The 14,875-nt window shown below is 53.0% G+C and overlaps 1 protein-coding gene across 17 annotated transcripts in view; it reads right to left on the bottom strand.

Moving 5' to 3' along the window:
* Nucleotides 1-2,616: 2,616 nt before the first annotated feature.
* Nucleotides 2,617-14,875, bottom strand: part of SGSM2 (small G protein signaling modulator 2) — a 34,337-nt gene continuing 22,078 nt past the window's right edge. For 6 of the 17 annotated variants that reach the window (XM_023530481.1, XM_023530478.1, XM_023530473.1 and 3 more), the window contains 12 exons: nt 11,476-11,629; nt 10,636-10,700; nt 10,405-10,550; nt 9,775-9,903; nt 9,349-9,531; nt 7,217-7,603; nt 6,861-7,015; nt 6,347-6,429; nt 6,035-6,144; nt 5,184-5,280; nt 4,484-4,651; nt 2,617-4,288 (listed from right to left, as the gene is read on the bottom strand). In XM_023530481.1, coding sequence (XP_023386249.1) covers nt 4,170-4,288; nt 4,484-4,651; nt 5,184-5,280; nt 6,035-6,144; nt 6,347-6,429; nt 6,861-7,015; nt 7,217-7,603; nt 9,349-9,531; nt 9,775-9,903; nt 10,405-10,550; nt 10,636-10,700; nt 11,476-11,629 — 1,796 coding nt within the window. In that variant the 3' untranslated portion in view covers nt 2,617-4,169. Of the gene's footprint in view, nt 4,289-4,483; nt 4,652-5,183; nt 5,661-5,988; nt 6,145-6,346; nt 6,430-6,860; nt 7,016-7,216; nt 7,604-9,348; nt 9,532-9,774; nt 9,904-10,404; nt 10,551-10,635; nt 10,701-11,475; nt 11,630-14,875 lie in introns of those variants that run through there. The other 11 variants (XM_011359844.2, XM_011359842.2, XM_023530479.1 and 8 more) reach the window with 9 other exon arrangements.

The raw sequence follows: 14,875 nt of genomic DNA on the forward strand, positions 1-14,875 counted from the left end.
GGTGGAGCTGCCAGCCTGCAGCATCTGGGTCCTTTTGTTACAAAAAAGAGAACTTCAAGTAAAGATTTCTAGCAGGAAGCAACAGAGTCCTTTTCCTGTTGATGTTTTTGGGGTATAGTCCTCAAGCAGCTTCCAAGCTGGTCAATTTTAGAAAAAGATTAGGGACCTCCTGGTTGCGATCCCAGTGCTGAATCCTTAACAAGCTCTGAGAACTGCAGTTCTGATCTTAGGCATTTGCAATACTTTATACTTCCTCAAATCATTTTTACATACACTATCTTATTTCATCTTGTAACAGAACGAAGTAAATAAGCCAAAAATTAGCCCTATTCTGGCAGAAAAGGAAACAAGTTTTGAGGTGGGTGAATGATTTGTTACAGTCACAGCTAGCCTGGGACCTTCTGGCACTGCAGTTGCATCTCAAATCAGAATTCCTTAGCAAGTGCCATCCTGCCCTGGGGCCTATTACAGAGCTGGGGATCTTGAACTCGATGAAGTTCCAATGGGAAAGGTGGAGGATCTGTTCTCAGAAGGCAAGAGGCCTCAGAGAAGAGATGTGTTTATGGGTTAAAGGTCAGGACAGGTCATATGGGGAGTCCATAAGGCTGTCCTTTCAGGAAAAGGAACAAGAGGAAGCGGTCAAAGAGCCATGTTCTAAGTCAGCCCTGAAAGACCTTTGTCCCTATGACTACATCTCTTCCCAGTTTAGGGAAAACTAGCCCTTTGGCAGGCTGTCTCAGGAGTAAGTGGGGAGGTGAAGGAGCAATTAGCTGGGCTTAGCTCTAGACCAGGCAGGCCGCCTCATCCTGCCCTTTCTAACTCCCTGACACTTGCCGCACTCAGCCCCAGCCAGGGGAACTGATTCAGCTTCTCTTCCTGGGGTGGGTCTGGGGATGTGGGGGGGTCATCGTTAAGGAAGGGAGTAGTGGCCATGAATGTCTTTGGGGTTCCATTCTCTGAAGAAAAGCCAGCCTCAAAAGGCTAGATCCATTGCCATCACAATTGTCAGATCTTCACTTGTGAGACGCTTGCTCCCTCTGCTGGTAGTTCCAGGAAGAGATGGATAGGAAACGCCCATTAGGCTTAGTATTTCCTGAGCTCCCACTCAATGTCAGACACTGTTCCCAGCACTGGGAACAAAGATGAAGACTCTGCCTCTGACATTGATGACCCATTAGCACCTGAGAGATACCACTGTATCTCAAAGGTAGGCAGAAACTCCCCTTCTTGCACTCAAAGAATAGTCCCTCCAGCTCAGCTGGAGCCTGCAAAAGAGGGGCCTGTGGTAATAGAAAACAAAAATCTCAAGTAGAAACCCAGGAGCTTCCATTTATCACCTTTGCTCTGTGAGAAAGGAAGACTTACTTCGAGAGCTGGAGGGTGCCCTGAGATAACGTTTATAGCAGCGTCCTCGAAGTTCCAGCTCCTCCTATCCATACGCGCATTACCCTCAGCAGACCCATCATTTTGGCTTGGGGTTCCCTCTGGTCCTAGAAGTCCAGTTAGGGGCCTGGGGAGTGCCAACACTTATGGGTGGGAGTATGTGAAGGAACCAGGCCACTTCCAGGCTACTTTATCAGGGGCCTTTTGTGAACTTTCAGGTAGAGTCAGCAGAGGGAATTCTGATTACTCCAGGCAACAGGATCAGCTTGGGCGCTTCTCAGGTTCCCTTGAGGAGCTTATAACGTTCCTTGGCCCTGGAGCTCCCAGTGTCAGCTGGTTTCCTTGCCTGGGCAGCTCAGAGTGAATTGACAATAGGTCCTAATGCTCAGAAAGCCAGTGTCCTCTAGATTAGTGGTCTCCAACCTTTTTGGCACCACAGACTGGTGCTCTCGTGAGAATCCAATGCCTGATGAGCTGAGGTGGACCTGAGGCAGTGATATAGTGCTGGAGATCGGCTGGAAATATAGATGCTTTGCTCACTCGCCCACTGCTCACTTCCTGGTGTGCAGCCCAGCTCCTAAGAGGTCTGGTACCGGTCTGTGACCCCGGGGGTTGGGGAACCCCTGCTCTAGACCAGACCATATGCTGGTGATGGGAGCTCTCTACCTGGGACTGTGGATGATGGGGCAGAAGCCCTATGGGGGAAGGCAGGTGGGAACCTGCTATTATAGTCCAGTAGGTTTGACCCTCTCGATACTCCCCCTCCCACCCACCGTGCTCCATTCTGAGGCAGGCATGTCAGAGGTAGTGCTCAGTGGGCAAGAGCCAAAGTTAGAGGGGCAAGGTCCTTTCCCACTGGCTGGAGGGGATAGGAGGCTTCTGCAGATTCCTAGTAAGGCTCCAACTCATCACTATAGCTGTTCAGGAATGGAGGCAGGCTGGGGAAGGGGTGAAGACAGGGACCTACACTAATCCAGAGGCTGCAGAGGCCACTGGTCAGTATGAGAAGGAAATGCTGGCTTTGAGTACCTAGATCTGGCTATTACTCCCACCCCAACTAGCCTATAGCCAAGATCCCTCTTCTCCTGGAAACTTTGGTTCTCTCTTTTTGCCGTCCTTGCCTTGTGGGGTTGGCCCCTCTTTACAGTTAAATTGTAGAGCTTATAAAATTCCCCAACACACAGTCACTTGTTGTCCAGTGCCAGCCTTACAAGCAGCCCCCAGAGCCTCAAACACTGCCAAATTCTGTGTTTATTGATCTGTTACACTGAAGAGTATAGTTTCTGAGCCAAAAAAACATACACACTCTGCTCCTCACAATACCACTGAGTCACTAAGGCAGACACACAGTGGCCACCGTGCTTGGTGGAAGCCAAGGACTCATGGACAGCAAGGGTGGGCAATGGGGCAGGCTGGACCCCCAAACAGGCCGTGCAGTGCCCAGGGCAGGAGTGGGCTTCGGAGGTTTGTGCTGGATGCAAAAGGGCTGCTGTACCCTTTTTCATGTTTCTCAAATGCAGGAAGTCTTCAGACTTGGCGACTGCTGGGCAGGCCCCAGCCCCTGTGGCAGTGGCATCCTAGCCCCCGGAGCAAGGCCTAGCCTGCATGTGTTGGGGCATGGGGGTAGGGATGACAGAACAAGCAGCATGCCCAGGCCTGGGGTCAGGAACTAGGCCCTTCCTAGTACCCCCCATGAGTGAGGCTCTTCCAAGGGGGTTTCTGAGTCCCTAGGCCTCTTGACATCCCAAGAAGCATGTGGAAGCCAGAGCTAGCCTTGCTTCTCACCAGGGACAAACAGGAGAGACTCAGGCACCACCCCTGCTCCTACCCTCAGGGACTCAGCAGGTGTCTGGGATAGAAGATGGGCTGCCCCCAAGCTCCAGGGCCACCTTTGAGAGGAGGCTGTGACAGGATCACCTCTTGAAAGAATCACCCTGGGATTCCTCTTGAGAGGAAGTGCTCCCACTACATTCCAGATCCTCCAGCTGGCAAAGCGGCATTTATACATAATTTTCAGGAATACATCTAATGCATAAAGCAAGAGCAGGGGGGCAGAGTGAGATTCTACAGATGTACATAGGTGCACAGTACGGGCTAGAAGAATGCATGTGGTCACCTCAGGTGGCCAAAGGCAGTGGCAGTGCTGCTGAGGTGGACTACCCCCACCCAGGGCCCAATTTCTGACTGCCCCACAGCCTCAGAGGAAGGCCCAGAAGGTAGCCCAGGTCTCCTGTGCACAGGAAACCCACCCAAACTGGCAGCTGTTCTGGCTGCCCCAACTGAGGTTGGTGAGTGCTTATTTGTTGGGCCTGCAAAGGAACTCTCAGAAGAAATATAGCGCAGAGTCCTCTTGTCCCATATGACCCTCATCAGATGTGGCCCAGGCAACTACAGGCCTGATAAACTCTACAGGGTCCCAGGCTGAGCTGAGAGAGGGCATGGGGAGCAGTCCAAGCTGAGGCCACAGATGGCTACGGGGCTATTCTCAGGTGTTTGAGAGGGAAGCAGAGTAGGTGGTTCTCCAAGGCAGCTGCTCCCTGAGGCCAGCCCTTCACATCCCAGCCCTGACCTGAGGGCACCCTGGCCCCTGACTTGCCCTGCAGGGCCAGCACTGCCCAGAGTCGGATCCCAGGCTCACAAGCACTTTGTTAGGAACAGAGTTGGGCAGGCAGGGTCAGCTAGGGGTTGGGGCAGTCTCTGCTGCACCGCCCCTGCACCACTCCCTGCGGGGGCCCAGGGATCCGGAACCCAGGCTCTGGCTGGCTGCTGCCTCCTGGACACAGCCCTCACTTGTTCTCTATGAGCATCTGCACCTTGTGAACGAGGTCCCGGGCAATCCGCAGGATCTCCTGGGCATCGTGACGCTCAGCCCGTTCTGGGGGAAACATGAGCAACTGTGGGGATGCTGCAGAGAGAGCAGTAGTCTGGGAGGAGCCCTGTAGTTGCCCACCCTGCTCCATTTACACCTGCTGGACTCCTGACACCTGCTTACGAGGAAGGGGACCTGGTATTTCCGAGCCCATCCAACCCTAACCAGGCCAGAAGTGGAGGCCCCTGTGCTCCCGCTGGGGGGGGGCAGGGTGGCTGGACCAGCTCCTACCATTGAAGAACTTGATGATGTCAGTGAAGTCCATGTTGTTGTCACGGATAATCTCACGGTAGGCCTCCACCAGGGCCAGGGCAATGAACAGGACAAAGTGCTCTGATGAGATGTGCCGAGCCGCCCAGATCACCTCCCACACAGCAAACACATCCTCATACAGCAGCTCTGGGGACAGCAAGGAGCTAAGGCTAAGCCTGGCTGCCCATGGGCCTCCAATGGAGCCACATGTGGAGACAGAGCTCCAGGAGTTCTCTTCGTAACACACAGCTCAGTCCAAGAGAGGAGTTCCATGCCCCAGGCCAAGACCCTGTCCTTGGTAATTCCTGCACACTGGGCTCCTGCAGACTCCATATTACACTCTCATCAGCTAGAATAGCCTTACTTTTACAGACCACAGTACTGGAGGTGGGAGAGTTTTGATTTGAAAACAGTTCCAAAAACCATTACCTGAGGGTTATTTTCCGCCCTGGATGTGCTTCGGATTCGCCTAAGGAGCTTTTAAAATCTCAGTGCCCAGGCAGCCACACAAGTAAGTTTGGGTCATAAGTTTGAGGCCGAGTGGGGCCCAGGGCACTGGTGTTTCTAAAAAGCCCCCAGGTGTTCTGAAGTGCAGTTAGGATTGAGAACCAATGACTTTGGGGAAGAGGGATCTCCCAGTGCCCCTGACCCCAGACCCACCATCCAATCCGCCTCTTACCTCTCTTAAAATCCAGCAGGAACCAGCGGTAACAGAAGTAGAAGTGGGTGTAGTCTCCATTCTGATGCATTAATTCAAACAGCTCTGAGTCCAGGATCTTGTATGAGCGGAGAAAGGGAGAAGGACTGAACAAACCTATGCTACCTCTCCTGGCCACGCCCACCCTCCACCAGGCCCCTCTGCCGCCCTGAGCCTGGCACCTGGCAGCTGTGCTCCAGCCCTCTCCCATCTCCCAGAAGCTGCACTCTGCTGCCCCACCTGTCACTCTGGGTCGTACTCTTTTTGGAGTTATACCATTTTCTGGGTGTTTGATTGCATCATCAACTGTATTACTCACCAGAACTTTCATGAGCACAGGCATTCACACATTGACATTCCTTCTCAATTTATAACATTGAAAACAATGTGTTTTTCAGAAACAAACTCATAAATTCAGAGAGCAAACTGATGGTTGCTAGATGGGAGGGGGTTGAGGGGCTGGGTGAAAAAGGTGAAGGGATTCAGAAGCACAAATTGGCAGTTACAAAATAGTCATGGGGATGTAAAGTACAGCATAAGAAATATAGTCAATAATATAATAACTGTGTGTGAGCCAAGTGGGTACTAGACTTATGGGGGAATCACCTTGTAAGTTATATAAATGTCTAACCACTGTGCTGTACCCCTGAAACTAATATAATATTGAATGTCAACTGTAATTAAAAAATAAAAAGAAAACAATGCATTTTTAAAATGAAAGAAATTAAGCTTATACATAAAGGACATTTTTAGAATGCTCCATGACCTCCCAGTGAACGATGGAGAAGCCTGGCGGTGCCTGTCAAGTGCCCAAGGGCAGTTACGGACCTCACCTGGATGAGGGAGCGCATGTTAGCAAAGTGGGTATCCATGGCGCCCCCATTGGGGAAGTTCTGGCTCATCCTCTTCATGAGGTGGCTGAAACAGCTATAGGCCAGCTGATCTGAGGGGAGACAGGAATGAGGCCACAGGGGCAGGAGACCCCAACTTCATTCACCAGGGGTGTCCTGTGGCCCAGAGAACAGGGTTGGCTAGCCTTTCCACCCTTCTAGGCCTAACGGCCTTCTTTTCCTTTCTCCAGCTTATGTCAGTCTAACACCAATACCATTTTGGGAACATGCCCCCTTCCCCGGCTCGGCCCTCACCATTGTCAAGGATGACCAGGAGAGGTGCCAGCAGGTCGCACATGCCCTGCACATAGCCCACATCCAGGTGTTCCCACACGTAGCTGAAATGCCAGAGACAGAGTCACTGTGGGTGTGTGTCATCCTCCCCTCTCCTTGGGAATCCCTAGGGAGATGTCCCTAGAGTAGCCTGCTACCCAAAAGTCAGCCTTTCCGTAACACTAAAGCACTGAGAGTACAATGGTGAACGACCTGTAGCCCCTGTCCTCAAGACACTCAGGGGATCAGGGAAAGAGACGATGCTGGGGCAGAGGAAGCCCTGGGGTAAGGGAAATCAGATAAGGCTTCCTGGAAAATGGCCAAAGCTGAGATCTGAAAGACCTTTAAGAATGAAGAGAGGTGGGGCAGGGGCCACTGCAGGGAAAAAGTGTTCCAGACACAAGGAGTATGATTTAGGCTCAGGAGAGAGGAGCAGGGTGCTTGCGGACCAAACCTGTCCTTGCCTCCCGCCCTGAGCCCTGCCCTACAATGGCACCTGCACATGATGTCTCTGAGCCTCTCGAGGTTGGGGGGTGTGAAGTACCAGTAGTTGCGGTCACATCGCTGCACATCCTTGTCTATGCGGTGCAGATTTAAGGCCACAGTGTCCAGTAGCTCTATCTGAAAGAGTGGAGGGCCCTCAGGGGTGAGCTGGGGGCCCGAGGTGACACCGACATGAAGGAATGCAGCAAAGGCAGGGAGCCAAGGAACTCAGAGAACTGAATCCTCTGGGAATGCCAAGACAGGCTCAGAGCCCCCTCCAGGACAGTCGGGGCACCCCACCTTCCACCCGCCAGCCTGTCCCCAGCTCTGGGGCCAGCTGACAACAATGCCTGGGGAACGTCCACATACAGTGTAGGCAGCAGCGCACACAGCCACAAGCTCTTCCCTTGCCTCCAGCTCGTTGGCCTGCGAGGCCTTCTCCTGGCTGGGATCTTGGGGCTCAGAAAAAGTGTGGACTGCAGGGACTGGCCCATCAGAGCCTTCCTCCCCACCGCCATCCTCTTCCTCGAAGCCTACGCTGGGTCCCTCATCTATGCTCGACTGGATGCCCGAGGTCACAGAGTAATTGCGAGAGGACGGCAGTCCTGAGTCTGGAGAGTCAAACTCTACTGACTGCTGCTGTTCCACCATGGCGGTGCCTGGAAGCCCTGCTCCTGGTTCCTGCTTGGGCTCCGGTCTGGAATCTTCAGGGCCCGGGGGCCTTGGGGGCTCCAGGTCATCCACAGAAATAAACACCTGGTGGGGGTGAACAGATGGTGGGGCTCACACCTGCATTCCAGCACCTTCCCTCAGCTCCCTGCTATCTCCTTCCTGGGGTCAGTTCCCACTGCATGGCCTCCAAACTGCCTCCCTTGGGTGCCAAGCCTCTACTTCTGACCCAGCTGACCAGGTGGAGAAAGATTAGGCTCTGGGGAAACATGAAGACACCAGCCTTCAGCCCTATCCAATCCCCTCCTCTAGCTTCTTCCTGGGGCATGAGGAAAAGCGTGAAGCACTCCAGTCTTCCTGTGGCTGCCGCAGGGAAAAAGGGGAACCAGAAGCCTGGAGAGTCAATGGCACTCAATGGCCAGTGTAAGCTGTGCCATTCTACAAACACCTGAAGTCATGAGGCTGCCTCAGGTCAGGAGAACTTCCTTGGTGTCTTGGTGTAGCTGCTGGGGCAGCCTGGGGGGATGGCAGGCTGGAGGCATTAGGAAAAAAAGTTCTTCTTTATTATCAGTACTGAATGTTCAGCAGAACAAGGCAAGAAACTTCTCTAGGAAGTACCTAATCAGTTATATTAACTTCAGACAAGCCGAGGAGAGGTAAGAAGTAAAAGGAAACTGCTGATTGCAAACTGTCCACCACCATGGACAAATCACAAGGAAAATAAGAGAGATGTATGCAGACTGGTTTTTAATTTTTTTCTTTTTTTCTTTTTGGACTACGTAGGGAAAGGGATGCTAAAAGGAATTTTCTTTTGGGCAAGAAGCATGAAGTGTTGTTGGGTTAGTATCAGGTAAGGCCATGATGCTGAAGCAATCCAGAACCTCAGACAGTGCCAGCGAGGAAGGCTACTGCTGTCCGTGAGCTAAGCAGCTGGAACCCTGGTACACTTAGGATTTTACTAAACCCAAAGCCAAAGAGAATATGTTCACGAATAGCGTATTAAGAACAAAGCACATGAAAAGGAGAGTGTACTTTGGTAGTTATATTTCTTTAAGTCTTGCTTCAGCTTGAGTTTTGTGTTAATATTAGTAAGGATTTAGTAAAGTAGCAAAAATATACAATATCTAAATAGGTGATTTTAAAGAAAAAACATTAGGTTAGTAAGAGTGCCTTTAAAACTGAGCCTTATCACTTCTTGTTGGGCTCAGCAGCCATAATTTGGGACTTGTTCACCTAAAGGCAGGAGTAATGTCACAAGAACTAGGTAGGATCTGAACTGGCTTTGCATAGTCAAGTCTATAAGATGATGAAAAATACCATGGTGGTGAGGAGATCTTTCCAGTAGACACCAATGGGACCGCTCTAAGTTCTCCCTTGATCTCTGGCTAACAGCTCTCAGTGAAGCCTCTACAATCAAAGGATAGTAGAGCTGAGAGGGGATACTGAGGCCCAAAAATGGGAAGACAAGTCACTCATCTTGTCAGGAGTAGGCCTGGGACTAGAACTCAGGGCTGCCTATTCCTAGCCTGAGGTCTCTCTATAGGAGGAAGGACTTCCCTAAATCCCTCAAAATTCATCTTTCCCTGCTAGTCCATTAAAACAGAACACAATGTATTATCTCACTTTATTCCTGCAATACCCAGAAAAGTGGGCAGCAGGGGGACAGTCATCCTGTTTTTCAGTGGAAGAAAATGAGACACAGACATATGAAGCCATTCTCCCAGGGCTCCACCGCCAGTGAGTACTAGAGGTCAGGCTGGTGCTCAAGACTCCTGCGTGTAAAACCCTGGTGGCCCCCGCCCCCAGGCCCCCCCAGGTCCTGTGCAGCTCACGTCATTGCTTATGGTGGAATCTCGGTGGATGAGGCGCTGCACGTGGCTGTCGATGCTGCTGCCCGAGGAGAACTTGGTGAGTGTGGCTGGGTGAGCCTCCTGTTCCCGCTGCCTCACCACCAACTCGCAGGCCTTCCACTCTGTCAACACTCGCTGGTACCTCGCTGCCACCACTGCATCCACCTGTACTTGGACCACACCATGACCTTGGGGGAGGGGTGCACCAAGCCCTCCTCTGCAGGGGCTGGGACAGCTAGAGACTAGGCTTGGGCCTAGGGGTGAGGACAGTGGGGTTGCTCTGCTAACATCTTCCTCTGCCATGTTTCTCTCTGGCTGAAAAGGGGCTGAGCCTTCCGAGACCCCCTCCCTGGGGTTCCTTGGCCCAGCTCTCCAGCTCCCTGTCACCATGGGAATGGGCTCCCTTACCTGCTCCATCTCCTTCTTGCTCATGCCAAACTTGTAGTGGCCAAGCAGAAAAGGCCAGACATCCTTGCGGATCTCGTGCTCCACGCCTCCATAGTAAACTTGCCGCAGCAGCTCCAGCTCCTTATAGTTCTGAGGGACCCAGGCAATAAAGATTATGCAGCCCCCACAGTCATGTTGGCCCTAATGAGTGACCCCATCCCACGGAGAGCTGGGACTGGGGACAATGTTTCAGTCACTGCTGAAACCCAAGCACACCCTGCTTTGGGGTGGTCACATTCTCCCTGGCCCAGGTTAGAGCTGGATGAGATCTACTCCTTCCAGAGCAGAGAGAGAACCCAAAGAGATGCAGAGATTTGCCCAAGGTTGCGGAGTAACACAGAAGTAGAACAGATTCCCCCTCTGGTCCCCTTCCCATGGAAACCCACAGACCCACCGTGAGATTCTACCATGACCCAGGCAACTCCAAGGCCATCAGTCCTGGCCTGTCAATCCCAACCTCTACTATGTTTTATGTAAATGCCCATTTGGTTTGTGAAAGCTGCTCCCAGAGCAGACTGCTCTGCAGTCACTGCTGCCCCACCCCCTAGCCCCTTGACCTAGCCTCTGGGCCCAGCACCCCAGAACGTGCACCTTTTCGTCCTTCTGATACTTGCTCCACATATCCTTGGTGAGACCCCCTGAGGCCCCTGGGGGCCGCCCGGGTGGGATGATGTTGTGATGCACCAGCGCTGACAGGTGGGTCCGCACGGTGGCCAGGTGGCGGCAGTATGCCAGCCCTGGGGGAGGGGGGAGCCAGGAGGCCCTGACTATGGTGCCTCCCCCACCCCCGCCCCCCGTGGCCCCACCTCACCCCACACTCACAGCCGTAAAAGGCCCGGGACACGATCTGCCTCTTCATGCTCTCACATAGTAGCCTGAGGGGCAACCTGTGGAATCAACCTGGCTCAGAGGGCTGTGGCTCCTCTGGTGGGAGGAGAATAAGCAGGAGGGACATTCTGGGTGGGGTAGGGGCAGGTAAGGCACTCGGGGTGGTGCAGGGAGCAGTGTCCATAGCCTGGCAGCATGTCATTGGGCTCCCCGTTGCTGCCAGCCACCTGGGGTAGAGCTGCTAAGGGCCCAGCCTGACCTCCAACCACCCAGGGGACCTTGGGCAACTAACTTCACTTCATGTTAGTGAATTGTGGTTTCCTCAAGTGAAAAATAGAGGATCATCTCAGGGTTATCAGGAGTGACAGGTAAAAAATGAAGTAACAGGTAAAAGTGAGCAGCGGCAAAACCATTCCCAAGCCATTGCTGGCACATGGCAGATGCCCAGACATTTGTTGCACGTCCTCAGACATACAGCCTGATGGGAGGATCTATGTCCACACTGGGAAGGGGAGCTTATAAGTAATGAGCCCCTACGACATGAGCACCCTAGCTCTGGGTTCTCGGGTTATGTACCTCACTTAGTCCTCACAAGAACCTTAGGAAGCAGGTGGTATGATTCCCATTTTACAGATGAGGAAACTAAGGCTCAGAAACATAGAGGCTCATAGAGACTCAGTAACTTGCCAAAATCTCATGGGTAGCAAAAGTGAAATTCAAACCCAGGTCTAACTCAAGGTCGCCCTGTCAGGAAAGTGACACAGGAGAGACTGACACACACACATGGATGGACACACTCACCGGGAGCTGGTGTTCTGGGCCCTGCCCACTCACCGGTCAGGGACACAGTTGCAATGGCTGGGAGTTGCATATGGGGAGCTGCTGGTGGAGCAGGAGAGGCAGGAGGAGCCCTGGCTACACAGGGGCTCCAGGTGCCAGGCTGGCAGGCCAGGCCCAAAGCCCTGCATCTCAATCAGGTCGCCAGCATCTGAGGGCAGGAAGATGGCCATGGTCAAGGCCTTGCAGGCCTCCTCCCCCAGGCACCCTGCAGCATGCCCACCTCTGTGCCCAGAGCTGCAGCATGAAGTCACCCATGGGCGGAGAACCACAAGGGTGGTGCCTGCCTGATCCAGAACCCAGAGATGACAGAGGTGGAGAGGGAGGGTGACTGACACTTCCCAGCCTCCATTTAGTTTTTCTGCATGTGATAAAATACTTTGACTGAGTTGTGGATGATTGTGTGTTTTCTCCATCTTGCTATTAGCAATGGAATAAACACTTGTTCTAAAGGAAGGAGAAAGAAAGAGAAGGAACAATAAATAAAAGCCTGATCTCCCTAAAATGCCACCAGCTAGCTTGGCCTTCAAGGATTCAGCCTGGTCCTCTCGGGCAAACGCTGAGCTGCACAGGAAGGTACTTGGACCTAGAATGCTGCAAACTTTGAATCTTCCTGATCAAAGCCCCTGAGGACCATTGAGGGTTCTAGACCTGATGACCAGTGCCCACATCAGGTGCCCCTGCTGCCAGCTCCCATGGGTCCTTTCTGAGTTTTCCATCCTTGCCTGGCCTGACTGCTCTCAGCATGGTGGCCTCCTACAACACACAGGTGAGCTAGCAGAAAGGGCAAAATTTCCAGGGCTGCCAGGCTACTGCAGGAATGAGGGTGGTGTCTGGGCACACAGTTCCGTCATCCAGAAGAATATCCCCAGGTGCAGCCTAAGAAAACGGCTCTTTGGACATATCTACACCACCAGCAGACAGCACCTCCTCAGCCAGCCTAGCTGGTCTGAATCCAAAGAATCAGAACTCAAGACCCTTGAGAGCTTCTTGGGCCCAAGTGGGGCAGGGCACTGCTCATAGGGGACTCTGGTAGGTCCACTGAACCACGAAGATGAAGCAAATTGAGGGCAGGAAGTGAAAGGACTAGGAGATGACTTCAGGAGGAGGGAAAGCACAGAGAAGAGTGAAGAACAGGAAAAGAGAGCTCTATTTGTGATGAAGACTTCTTTCAAGTAGTATTTCTTCCTGCGAATTGTGACCTGAGCCCTGGCCTGCTGAGTCTGGGACAAACCTAGGCCTGGATTCTGTAAGTAGCAGACTCCAGCTCTGGGTGTGCCCTGGTGGGAAGGGCTGAGCTGAGCCCCCTCCAGTCCCCTTAGGGGCTGCCCTGTCTTGGCCCAGGGCTCTCTTCCCAGCCCCATGGCTGAGAATTTTGTAGAGATCTGGCCCTTCAGCTCCACCAGGAGGCAAATTAAGGGAACAAACATCCTTGGTGTGGAGGGGCTGTGGCTCTGGGAGTGAGGGGTTGCAAGCCATGCCCAGGACTCTGGGAAGAAAAGGTGGAGGGCGGGGAACAAATGCAGGTGAGGTGAGGCAGGTGAGCCTTGCTCATGCCCCTATAGCAGGCAGGAGGGAGGCCAGTCGTGGGAGGAGCTGGGTCGGGAGCAGGCCCAGCCAGGCAGGCAGCAGGCAGCAGGCGGGCAGGCGGGCAGGCAGGGTGGGTAACAAGTGCAGAGGGTAAAAGGTGGGCACACAGGGAAACGAGCTCATGCCCAGAAAGCAGGGCTCAGCCAAGGCAAGTCTCCTGGGTCAATGCTCTTCACCTTAATTCTCCAGGAAGGAGCTGAACCAGCCAGCATTGAAAACTGCATCTCTGAATTAACACAGTGCAGAGAGCTGGAGCTCTGGAGTGACTGGGCAAGGGGCAGCAGGCTGGATGGGGGCTCTGCTGGGCCAGCTTTGACTCTGACTCTCTCCTCTAAGCTTGAGGAAAGTTTGAAGCAAAACAATCAGGGTGGTTGAACCCCACAGCCCCTAAGACTCCGAGTGAAAGGTGCCTGGCCTGGAGCAGAATTAGAGTGAATAGCATCTCTGCTCTGTGAGGAGGAAGCAAGAAGAGAGGGAGGGGAGGGAGAGGAGAGTCTGGACACCCACCACTTGATTCACATGCACAAGTCAAGCATGTTGCAGGCCTGAAAAGCAAGAGCTAGCAGGATGGACTCAACAGTGTTGTCATTATGGCCTGGAGTGGAGGCGGGAGCTGCCATACCATCTCTCCCCAACCACCTGCTGATTCTGCTCTCATGTCTCCTCCCCTTTCCTAAGTACTGGAATCCCAGGTGCTACATACTGGTATACTGGGTTGGTCTGGTCCCCAAGTTCCCCAAGAGGATATCCAGACAAGCCCTGAGGTTTCTGGAACCTGTAGATCCTGGAGGTTTCTCTGACTCTGGCGGGCTCAGCATTAAGACTACTCAGGAATAGGCTTCTGATCACCAAGTCTGCCAAGACAGGGGCTCTTCTGGGACTCCCCTCACCCTGCCTCCAGCCTGACTACTGGTTCATTGGGGTAAAAAGAGTCAGCCCTAGCCCTCCTGACTCAGCTTTCTCACACTGCTCAAAGTCAGTTAACCTGTAAACAAGCATTCCAAGCCCAGGCTTGCAAGGAACCAGATGGCGGGCTGTGTGTAGGCAATAAACATCAGAAGTGAGGCTCTCCCACATTCCCACCCAGGCTGGACTGAAGGTCCTACTGGAATGGCTGGGAGGGAGGGTAGATAGGAAGGCAGGCAAGTGTGGGTAAGGGGGCAGCTGGCAGGGTTGTGCTGAGGGTGTGCTAGGTGTGTTCTAGGCCAAAGACTTGGTTGCCCAGGGATGGGAAGACGCATTACTGGTTTGGTGGCTGGGCTAAGAAACTGGGCAGAACTCTGTGGAAATATAAGGAGAGTGTCACATATTCTTAGACACCCTCTGTAGGGGCAAAGAAAGAGATAAAAAATTAATTCTGTGGCATGGGAATGGGTGGGGATGGGGAAGTTCCTCTAAACTCTGAGAAAGCTGACCCCTTCATAACCAATTTTTCCTTAAGCAGCCCAGCTTAGTTAGTCCTCACAGGATCCCTGGCTGATCACTTTCCAAAAAGAGAATGGTGTTCCTTCTCCACCAGCCTAGCTCTGTGCTGAGAAATGGACAAAGCGGCTGCGGGCACTGTGCTGTTTTGTTTGCAATGAAGGGACCTCTGCAACCATGTACCCTAAGGTCCACTTGACTCATATCCCTGGCAGGTATTTCTAGATTTCACATTAAAGTGCCCTGCAGTGCCTGCTGAACAAGGCCTGCTGGGTAAAGTGAGCCCTAGGTCTCCTTCCATGGTGGCCCCAACCCCTCACCTGACCCACAGGTGACTCCTGTCTGCATGAGCTCTCCAGCCCCTACCCCTGCCCAAGAGGGGCCT

Source organism: Pteropus vampyrus, unplaced genomic scaffold (assembly GCF_000151845.1).
Source record: "Pteropus vampyrus isolate Shadow unplaced genomic scaffold, Pvam_2.0 Scaffold50, whole genome shotgun sequence".
Classification (NCBI taxonomy): Eukaryota; Metazoa; Chordata; class Mammalia; order Chiroptera; family Pteropodidae; genus Pteropus; species Pteropus vampyrus.